The following is an 11,620-nucleotide window of genomic DNA, read 5'->3' on the forward strand; positions in this document are numbered from 1 at the left end:
TGCAGAAAGAGGCTGGAATGTGAAGTGGGGCAGGGTTGAGGTGTGGAGTTACCTAACTGCTCCTGGCAGGTGCCTCAGATGGAGGGAGATGGCTAAAGATGCTCCCCCTTCTCCTTGTGGGTCAGATTCTATCAGGGACCCAGAGCAAGGAAGGTGTCCAGCACTAACCAGCGTCAGCTAGCCTCAAGAAGTCCCAAGCTAGCCCAGGGATGGGGATGCAGGATGCCACAGACAGAGAATCAGGGAGAGCCCTGGGCAGAGTGGCTTGAGCTGGCCCAGGGGTTGTTTCAGCCCACATGGACCCCCTCAAGTCCTGAAGATATGGCCACATGGATGTGCTGTGCTCTCAAGCAGATGTGCTCCTGGTTTCTTTGTAGACAGTCATTGACAACGTGGCCTCTGCTCTTTTGGAGCTACTGACAGCTGAACAAGAATAATGCCTTAGATGTGATGACCCTTGACAGTCTATATGTCTCCTTAGATATTCCCTCCAACTGCACAAGGACAGGGCAAGCACTGATAGCCTCATTCCATAAATGAGGCAAGTGACACTCAGAGATGTCCTCTTGAAAGGGAGGTCTCATAGGGGAATGGGGAACCTGGCCAGTCCTGGCAGGCAGGTCTGATGGTGGACCATCAGGCAGCATGACAGAAATCAAAGGACAGGGAAGTCTTCTGGGCTTCCTTCATCACCTTGCATACTTGCTGGACACCCCTCACTGATCAGGTGTTTAAAATCCCAAGAAACACCCTCACCACCCCAAGACCATCAGTATGCCCCACCTCTCCCTTAGGGCCCCCCGGGGAATGTGGGATCCCAGACAAGAATCCTCATGTCCTCATGATCCCAACAATGGGAAGGCAGGCAACAGGGTGGGGGCTGCTCAGTCCTTCCCCATGTTGAAGGTGCAGGGCCCGCATTGCATGATAGGATTTGAAAGACACCAGGAAAAGTAGTGTCAGCCCTGTGGAAAAAACAAACCTTCAGCAAGGACATATTTGAGTTCCATTTCTCTGCCCCAGCCCGTCTCTTCTCGAATATGGACGTTTGGTGCAAAAGGATGTGAGTTTCCCACCCCAACAAACTGAATGAACCGTTTACTAGACTGACCAAGTCCCTGGCTCTTACCAGCCAGAGCTGGGTGTAGGGGGTGACCTTTGCACAACCCTCGGTGTGGGGTCTCTTCATTAGGGAGATGGGAAGATTGATGATGGGAGAGAAAGGGTGTCTGCAGGGGGCAGTCCTCGTTCTTCCTGAAAGTCCCCCCTTCTCTGGAGGCCTGGGAGCATGAGTAGGGGTTTTACAGACATTCAGCCTGGGCTCCCATGCCCTCTGGCATGCCCTCCTGTGCCCGCCTGCCCCCCAGACCTGTCCCAGATCCAAGCATGGGACCTTACTTAATCCCAGTTATGTAACGTGCGATCCAACAGTTGGCCAAGAAGGAAGTGCCTGGTGCCGCACCCAGGAGTGGGGGCAAAAGTCCTCAGCTGGGCAGGGCCACAGATCAGGCTTGGTTTCTGCCGGCAGTGGCCCCCACTCCTCCAGACACCATGAGTGGTCGAGTTGGAGACCTGAGCCCCAAGCAGGCGGAGACCCTGGCCAAGGTGAGAGCCTCTTTCCCTGGAGCCCCAGCAGAAAAGGGCTGAGGGGGGGGGGCGGGGGGGGCCGGAAACCTGCCCCACTCTGTTGGCTCAGCGTGTTTTTGACATTTTCTCTTTACTGTCACCTTACCCAGGGTCATGTTCTACAGTAGCCAGTGGTATCAGCTCTGTCCAGGGTAGGGACTGAGGGAAAATTACCACCTCCAAGCAGTAACAGTGTGTGTGCCAGATCAAACTTGACTTCTCGTGTGGGAGCCAGAACCAGAGAGCTTTACCCACAGCAGCCCCTTCCCCATCCCTCCCAGGCCCCTTAGGTGGGGAACTGAAGGATGTTAATGGTGTGCCCTCTGATTCTGTTCCCTCTCCTTCCCCAGGACCTGAAAGATGACCTGTCTGTAAGAGTGAGAGAGACAGAGCAGGGTGTGTTGTCATCCCCACAACCAATGGGGAGGAGAACATGTAATCACTAACCATGCTTTTGTAGAAAATGGGATGAAAAAAGGCAGAAGTCTTGGTGGGCTAACACACGGAAAGAACTATGAATACACTCATACTCCAATCCACTTACCCACCCACCCACTCATTTATCCTTTCATCCATCCTTCCACCCCACCCACCCATCCATCTATCCCTCCTTCTGTCTATTCACCTACCAATCTCTCTTTCCTCTACTCACCCATTTCTCCTTCCTTCCATTCACTTATTTCTCCTTCCTTCTTTTTCCATCCACCCACCCACTCATCCAACCACCCATTCAACCATCCATTCTTCTTTCTATCCATTTACTCAAGATCTATCCTTCCATCCATTCATCTACCCATCTATCCATATACCCATCTCTCATCCTATCCATCTGTCCACCCATCCTTCCATCATCATGGACCAGACTGCATGGGGAAGAGAAGGGATGATGACAACAATTATTGAGTTTGGGGGCCAACATTCAGTGCAAAAGCCACTTTAACCAGCACCTCCTTTCCTAGTTCCGAGAAAATGTGCAGGAGGTGTTGCCCGCCCTACCCAATCCTGATGACTATTTCCTTCTGCGCTGGCTCCGAGGTGAGGGAAGAGGTGGGGAGATCAGGGTGAGGGGCAGCGAGAGGGGCCTGGTCCCAACTGCTTTGGAACAACTCACGGCTCTCAGGATCCAATCACACCATCCTGCTTCACATGTTCAGATCCAGGAGAGGGGAGGGTGCAGGGAAGGAAGGTCCTACCCAGGCCCCCAGTGCCATGCATAGCTCCTCACAGCCCAGGACCAGGACAAAGTGACTACAAGGCAGCCTCTCTCCTGCCTCACACCTTCCTTCCATCTTCACACAGCTCGGAAGTTCGACCTGCAGAAATCAGAGGCTATGCTCCACAAGGTGAGACCTGTCCACCCCTGGAGATTTGGGAAGGGTTTTGTGGGGGGCAATCCACACCTCGAGCCCCCATCTCCATCCCCTTCTTGGAGGTGCTGGGAGCCCAACAGGGCCTTACCTCTCCTCTCCCTTGCAGTACATGGAGTTCCGGAAGTCCATGGACATTGACCACATCCTTGATTGGCAGCCCCCAGAAGTAAGCCAACACCCCTCCAACACCCCAGTCTTTTACAGACATAATATTAAAACAGCGTCTAGGTCACTGGAGAGCATGAATGAAGGGCAGCATGCCCGAGAGGGCCGTGGAACTGCCCACAGGCATACAGGCACCTCTCCTCTAATAATTATGGATATTTCCTGGGTGCTTATGAGGTCCTGGCCTGAGATGAAACTTTACCTGCATGAACTCATTTAATCATCACAACTCAGTAAGGGGGGTGCAATTGTCCCCATTTTACAGATGAGGACACTGAGGTCCAGCAAAAGTTAAGCACGCTACCCAAAGCCCCACAGCCCCAACGTGGAACTGGGATTTGAATTCGTGAAACTGGCCCTTCACCACCACCATTAGCTTGTGCCTCCGGGCCCTCACCCCTGGGATCTTGCTCAAAGCATCCCATCTGTGTGGGAAAGAAATTTAGCCCACCAAGTTGTTGGAGAGAACAGTCCCACCACTGGCACCTCGGTAAAGCAAGGGGCAGAGTTTCATTTGTAGAGCATGAGCTCTGGCTCAAGCACTGTGCTTGGCCAACATGATATTGGGGACTTTCCCTAAGGGAGGGGTTATCCAAGCCTTCTTACAGAAGAGGAAGTGGAATGGGACTCAGAGAGGTAGGTGTCACTTGTTCAAGGATGCACAGCAAAGAAGCAGCAGTGTCTCTATTTGAACCAAGTATGTTGACCTTCAGAATCCATGTTTTCCATCACTAAGCCCAACTTCTCTCAATGGAAATGGACATGGGAGAGGCTGGGGGACAGAATTAAGAAGCCCAGAGGCCTTCAGCCAGGCCCAGCTGAGGCCTGGCTCTGCCATGTACTCACTATAAGCAAGGCCCTCCCCTCAGGGTCCCTTAGTTTTCTCACCTGGACAATAGTGTCACCATTCAGGGAGAGTGCTTGTACCATGCTGTGTGTAGGCTTGGGCCAGCCAGGTCAGCCTAGTCTGGGGGTCTCTGGGGAGGTGCATAATGCCAAGTTCTGTATATCTTTCCATGCCCAGGTGATCCAGAAGTACATGCCTGGAGGCCTGTGTGGCTATGACCGGGACGGCTGCCCGGTGTGGTATGACATCATTGGGCCACTTGACCCAAAGGGCCTGCTCTTCTCCGTCACCAAGCAGGACCTGCTTAAGACCAAGATGAGGGACTGCGAGCGCATCCTGCATGAGTGTGACTTGCAGACGGAACGGGTAAGGCACAGGCTGAGCGAGGCGGGCAGCTGGGTACAGGTGAGGCTGCCAAGGGACATAGTCCCAAGAACACACTGTGCTCTCTGCTATCACAGTCAGAGGACTCTGGGGTCAAACCATCTCAGCAGCTCGGCTGCTTCCTAGCTGTGTGGTCTTGGAGGGTCATGTCACCTCCCTAAGCCTATTCCTCACCCACAAAACAAGAATAATAATAATGTTGCAAAGATTAAATGAGATAATGCAAATGTATGGCCCAGCACACAGCCTCATGCATATTTCTCAATAATACAAGTTACTGTTATTCCCTCTGAGTCTTTGCCCCTGCTGTTCCTTCTGTTTGAATAACTTTACCTCCCAGCACACCGCAACCTCCCACACTTCTCTTGGTTCTCTCCCTTTTATCATTCAAGTCCCAAACTTAGATGTCACCTTCTCTGAGGTCCCTGTCTGGGTTAACGTGTGTCCCCAAAGCTCCTAAGCTGTTTATTTGCAGCACTTACCTCAGGACTTATAGTGACCTGGTTGCTTGTCAGTCTCTCCAAGTAGACTGTGAACCCTTTGATGACAAGAGTATTATATGTTATATTCTCCATGTCTGGCACAAAATAGGTGCTTAACAAATATCATTTGGACAGAGGGATGGATGGATGATTGAATTGTAGTATGAATGGATGGATGGGTAAATTGACGGGTGGGTGGGTCAATTAATGGATGGATGGACAAAGGGATGGATGGATGATAAATGGATAATGGGTGATGGATGGATGGATAGATGGATGGTTGGGTAGGTGGATGTGTGAGTAAATGCATTCAGTTTTGTCCACTTGTTCCTCTGAGGACAGAGTAGGGGACTGGGAGAATTGCTGAGGGGGTCATATGCTAGGGTCACCATGTCCCAAGTTCTGAGCCTGCACCCTGAACATTGGGACTGGTCTTTGTTTTCATCCTTGCAGCTGGGGAAGAAGATTGAGACCATTGTGATGATATTTGACTGTGAGGGCCTGGGACAGAAACACTTCTGGAAACCTCTGGTGGAAGTGTACCAAGAGGTGAGGAGAAGGCCCCCTGGATGACCCCTGCTTCCTTAATGATGAGCTTGGTCTGCTGTGACCTTGTGGCTCACTCAGAGCCAGGATTTGGTAAAAGGGGGTGGACTTCCCAGGCTCTGGCACTGCAACTCAGGACCCAAAGGGCCTTAATGTGTTTCCCAAAAGACAGGCCTCAGATTCAACACTGTACTGAGACCATAGAGGCCACCTTCTGCCAAACATTCCCAACTCTGTCCTCCCTAGCTTTGTGACTCCAGCAAGTCATTTCATGCCTCCATGCTTCAGTTTCCTCACCTACAAAATGTGGATACCAATAGTCTGCATTTCAAAGGGAGGTAGGGATATTCCAGTGGGTTGATATATAAAATGTGTACACAGTGCTTGACAAATTGTGAACATTTAACAAACAATAGTCATTATTATTGTTATACTACTATTACTATAAGGTTTACTCTGAAAATGATTATATTAGAGTGTGGTTGTAATAGTCTGAAGTGAAAAACTCTCCTCCAGGGGCCAGTGGAGGTGATGGAAATAAAGGAAACCCTCCTTAGCCCTTTGAACACTCCAGAGGGGAGATTGCAAAGGCCATGGGGATAGGAGAAGATGAGATGAGATGTGGGCTCTGATGGGGTCTTTCTTGGTTCTACAGTTCTTTGGCCTCCTTGAAGAGAATTACCCGGAGACCCTGAAGTTCATGTTCATTGTGAAAGGTGTGTGGCAAATGACTTCACTTTTTTGTGCCTCTGTTTCCTCATTTGTACCCTGGGAACAATAAAAGTGCCTTTTTCCTTGGGTAGTAGTGAGGCAGGTTGGTTGCTTGGCTGCATGCAAATCACTTAGAGTGCCTGGAACAAAGTAAGTGTTCCATAAATAATAATTTCAATGGTTGGCCTTACTGCAAGAAGAGGCATTTCCCACACTAGCTCTTTCAGGAATCCTTGCTCATTTCTCCCACCCATGTTGATCTCTCCATTCCCAAACTGCCTGTGGCACTGACATCTGGAGCAACCAAGTCTGGCCTTTCCTGTCTGCTGCCTTCTGGAGGTCTCTAGTTGTCTTGTGTGTGTTCATCCTGGTTTTTTCCTGAGTTGTCTGCTCCTTGAAGGCAGGGCCTTTGATTTTCCACTTCTGTTGTACCCTTCACAGGCCTGGAACCATGTGGATGCTTAATAGGTATTTGTGTTGTTGAATAGGTTGATGGATAGAAGGATGGATGGATGTTTGATGGTTGGCTGGTTAATTGGTTGGTTGGTTGATTATTTGGTTAGTTGGTTGTTAGTTTACTGGCCACTTGGTTGGCTGTCTAGATGAATGACTGGTGGCTGGTTGGATAGTTAGTTGGTCAGTTAAGTGACTGGTTGATCGGTTGGTTTGTTGGATAGTTGTTAGTTTGGTTGACTGATTGAATGACCAGCTGGCATTTTGTTTGGGTGGGTAGGTGAGTAGCAAGTTGGCAGATTGGTTAGTCTGCTGGCTGATTTGTCATTTGGATGGACCTTGGGTGGTTGGCTGGCTGCAGAAGGCAATTGGCTGTGTGGTTAGCTTGTTGCTTGATAGGCTGATGGGTTTTCTGGTTGGCCGATTTGTTAGTTGGTTGTATGACTATTTGGTAGATTGGCTGACTGGTTGGTAGTCTGATTGGTGGGCTGATTAGAAGGTAAATTGATTGGCCATTTTGTTGGTTGGTTGATAGATTGGATGATTGACTGGGTAGCTGGTTAGTTAACTGCTTGTTGGTTGTTTGACCAGTTGTGGGCATGGTTTGGCAGTTGCAGGGCATTTTCCAATTCATGACTCCTCCATATTGTTGGCTATGACTATGACAGAGAGAGTGTCCCAGTGGAATAATTTTCTTCTCCATTATCTTTGTTTGTATCTCTCCAGCCACAAAACTGTTCCCTGTAGGCTACAACCTCATGAAGCCCTTCCTGAGTGAAGACACTCGCAGAAAAATTATAGTATTGGGAAGTAAGTAATTCTAGCTCTATCCCCTGAGCTCTGCGCCACCTAGAGTCAGAAATTCCTCCTCAAAAGTGAAGTGAAATGTGTTTTACACTATAGAGTCTGTTCAGGTGTTTCTGCCTCATTCCATGTCATTGGTGACAGAGGCCTCACACCTTCCTCCTCATTAGTTTCAGTTTGGTTGATAGACAACCTCTGGGCTATGGGCCTCATTTTCCTTTCAATACTCATTACCTCAGTGCTTCTAAAGGCAATTTGGGCTGGGGAGGATGAGGAAGAACAGCAAGAAGAGGAGATGTGATTCAGAGAAGGAAGGGTCAACAAGAAGGGACTGGATAAGTAAATAATAATGCATCCATTTGATGAATTATTGGAAAACCATGAAAAATGATTTGATGCCAAGGGAAATGTTATTAAGTTTTTAAAAAGCAGATTATAAAGTGGTGTGGATAGTATCATCTTCCTTGTAAAAACAAAAATATATTGCTAGAAGAAAATGCAACAAGGGCGCCTGGGTGGCTCAGTTGGTTAAGCGACTGCCTTCGGCTCAGGTCATGATCCTGGAGTCCCGGGATCGAGTCCCACATTGGGCTCCCTGCTTGGCGGGGAGTCTGCTTCTCCCTCTGACCCTCTTCCCTCTCGTGCTCTCTATCTCTCATTCTCTCTCAAATAAATAAATAAAATCTTTAAAAAAAAAAGAAAATGCAACAAAATGTTGATTTGTGCAGCGTATACACATTTGCACTTGGGTTTGGAAGGCTAAGGGTTAACAGAGGAGTAGGTTGATGACTGGAAGGAGCTCTTTACTAGGAAGTTCACAGATGGATCATAGACCAAAAAATATTGAGAAACTTTGTTTGTCACTGGGCCATGCTTTCTTCTCAAAGTGGTTACACGTGAATTACTATAAAATTCAACAGTAGTCTGGGCTTTAAGGTGGTGGCTGATGGACAAACTAAAAATGTGCATTTGGGATAAAGAACCTAATGCCTGGAGTTTTATCTGAACCTTTTGAGTGTAAAGAAGGAAAATCATAAAATAAAACAAAACAAGACAAAAAAAATGTTGATTTGTGGATGGCAAGAAATCAAGTGGTTTTTTAATTTTATTTTTTGTATTTTTTCTGTTTCCTAAAGTTTTTATAATAACATGTATTACTTTTATAAGTAGAAAAAATCATTATTTTAAAAAATGATAAGGAAAGAGAAAGAAAAGAAGAGAAATAGTTCTTAAACTCAAGCCAATGACCTTGAACTTAGAGACAACTTCTTGCAAGCAGAATGGTCAGATCATCAAATCAGGAGATCTAAGGATCTGGGTGGGTAGAATCTTACAAATCCTGCTTTCTTTCTCTTCCTGATACTTGAGTCTCTGTCTCTGCCCAGTTCCACAGGGATAGGGAGCTAGGTGGATCACAAGGTAGCCCCCCAAATCCTGGAGCAGTGTGGGTAATGCCACACTCCAGGTCCAAGTCCAGGGCTCGTCCTACTTAGTGGCACACAGGGCCCTGTGCATTTGGCCCTGGTTTGCCAGGCATTGTGGTCTTTGTTTTTATCCCACTGCTGGCAAGGAATATCCCATGGCCACAATAGGGCTGGGAGTGGGCAAGGGAGATAGCCTGGATTGGTCATAAAACCCAGAATGCTTAGAGCTTTGCACAGGACATGAAGAACAGTAATGAGCATTATGGCTTTAGTGATTAAGCAGCACAGAAAGGGAAGGTCCATTCAAAGGCCCAGGACTATCCATCCCCCACCAAGAGGTCTGTCTTGAGTATGCCACTTACATGTTTTATGGCCCCCAACAAGGTCCTTGACCTCAAAGGCTTTAAAGCCTCCTTGAGACAATTAGATGATTCTTATCTTCACTACTCAGGATCGGAAGACCCTCAAAAATGTGCAAACCCATTAGCTCAAAGGAAACATTTTTCCATAGCAACACAATGCTGGAGGACATTTTCTGCAGCCCGAGTCCTGGAAGGCTGGGGAATTGGTCCTGGTAGCCTAGTCCCTGTAGGGCTTTCCCCAGGCTCAGGCCCCCCTGGTGGGAATGGGGGGCTGACAAGTACCCTCCACACCTGATAACAACCCTTCAAGCCCTCTGCCTGCAGGCAACTGGAAGGAAGGCTTGCTGAAACACATCAGTCCCGAGGAACTACCTGCTCAGTTTGGGGGAACTCTGACCGACCCAGATGGGAACCCCAAATGTTTAACTAAGGTACGAAGAGCCCCAGACAGGGGAGGGGAGAGGAGTAGAGCTGAGTTCCTTTCTCACCCTATCACTCATTCCACAAATGTCTATGGAGAGACCCCTGTGAGCCAGGTATTGACCTAGACAGTCCCAGCCCTACTATCACCAGGCTCTCAGCAGCTGTGCAGGGAAACAAGAAATGAGGAAAATGACTCTGAGGGATGAGCTGGAAGGGGAAGTTTCCAGACGAGGCTTTGACCCTGGAGGGTCAAGGAAGGCTTTCTGAGGGTGGTGGGAAGAGGACAGGGTGAGTAGGATACTTCCAGAAGATGGTAAAGCATCTCAGGCAGGAGAAACAGCATGAAACAGCATAAGCAATGCAATGGTCAAAAGAGGGAAGCAAACCCATTCTGTCCTGTGTCTGCAGATCAACTATGGTGGGGAGATCCCCAAGTCCATGTATGTGCGGGACCAAGTGAAGACTCAGTATGAGCACTCAGTGCAGATCAATCGTGGCTCCTCACACCAGGTGGAATATGAAATTCTGTTCCCAGGCTGTGTCCTCAGGTAAGGGCCAGGACATCAACCCATCTCTGGCTGGTCTTACACCCTCAGGGTCCCATCAGACTGAGCAGCAACTTGTCCCCCTCCCACCGCCCACCCAGGTGGCAGTTCTCCTCTGATGGTGCAGACATTGGCTTTGGGGTTTTCCTGAAGACCAAGTTGGGGGAGCGGCAGCGAGCCGGGGAAATGACAGAAGTACTCCCCAGTCAGCGTTACAATGCCCACATGGTGCCTGAGGATGGGAGCCTCACCTGCTCAGAAGCTGGTGTCTGTAAGTCTACCCTGGCTGGGCCCCAGCTCTGGAAGGCTGGAGCCACCTGTCCCATGGTTTAGAGGAGGAAACAGAGAGGCAGTGACTCTCCCCCACCCCAGGAACATACAGCCTAGGTTAGTGCCATTCATTCACACAGTTGGTCATTCAGGCTACACTCTCAAGCATTTACTACACACCAAGAGTTAACGACACACAGGCCTTGAAGAGGCTGAGAGCACTCAGGCCACAGGCCACAGGCAAGGGACAATAAGGCAAGTGTGACATTTCCCAGGAAGAAACTGGGATTCTGAGAAGTAAATCAGCTTGTCCAGAGCCACACAGCTGAGTGTGATGCCAGGGTCCCACCTCAGCCTCATGGTAGCTGCATAACCCTGGGCAAAGTCTTAGCAATCTGGAGCCTTGGTTTGCTCACCTGTGAAGAGAGGTTACAACCTCTGCCTCTTGGGTGGTTGTGAGGAAGTAGAAGGTATGCACTGGCCTCACCCAGCACCTCACTTTACCCAAGGGGACTGGGAGGACTCTGACATTCCCAACTGCCCCTCAACCCCTATCATGGCAGTGTCCAGGTGTGGAGACAATGGGACGCAGTGGCCATTGTTCTCATTGCCAGTTGGTGCAACTAAAGCCAGGCTGGGCATGCACCAAGAGGAGGTCAGTGTCTGTTTACAGACATGGCTCCAGGCTGACAGTTCCCATGGGAAAAGGAACAGGAGTGATGGGAACTTGGCCCAGCTTAGCAAACATAGCAGGTAGAAACACAGCTTGTCCTCCCTCCTGTGGCCGGGGCAGGGACATGGGGAGTGTGAAGCCAGACCTAACTACCCATCTGTCCATCTGTCCCCCCAGATGTCCTGCGCTTTGACAACACTTATAGCTTTGTCCACGCCAAGAAGGTCAGCTTCACTGTGGAGGTGCTGCTCCCAGACGAGGGCATGCAAAAGTATGACAAGGAACTCACCCCTGTATAGGCAGCTCGCTCACTTCTCTGAAACCCCTGACCCCCTCCTTTCTCTATCAATATCCTACCACCCTCCCTTCCCTCAGAAATTGATCATTAATCCTCTTGACTCTGTGAGATTAGTGAGTAGAGAAAGAGCTGCCTTGGGGAAGACTTATGTGCTGTGGTTAGATCAGGAAAGGTATGAGAGGCACAGTTTTGGAGGATGCCAAGATTGCATAAGAGGAAGAAGCAAGGTGAAAGCAA

The 11,620-nt window shown here is 49.2% G+C and overlaps 1 protein-coding gene across 1 annotated transcript; it reads left to right on the plus strand.

Annotated features, from left to right (window-relative positions):
- Positions 1-1,551: 1,551 nt before the first annotated feature.
- LOC114225190 (SEC14-like protein 3) lies at positions 1,552-11,384 on the plus strand. Its single transcript, XM_028124671.2, has 12 exons — positions 1,552-1,605; positions 2,586-2,661; positions 2,926-2,969; positions 3,103-3,162; positions 4,186-4,374; positions 5,328-5,423; positions 6,076-6,136; positions 7,311-7,394; positions 9,499-9,605; positions 10,006-10,145; positions 10,244-10,413; positions 11,263-11,384. The coding sequence occupies exons 1-12, from the start codon at positions 1,552-1,554 to the stop codon at positions 11,382-11,384; spliced, it is 1,203 nt and encodes a 400-aa protein (XP_027980472.2).
- Positions 11,385-11,620: the final 236 nt, after the last annotated feature.

Source organism: Eumetopias jubatus, unplaced genomic scaffold (genome assembly GCF_037043125.1).
Source record: "Eumetopias jubatus isolate StellerSeaLion01/CBP00866 unplaced genomic scaffold, mEumJub1_p1.0 scaffold_16, whole genome shotgun sequence".
NCBI lineage: Eukaryota > Metazoa > Chordata > Mammalia > Carnivora > Otariidae > Eumetopias > Eumetopias jubatus.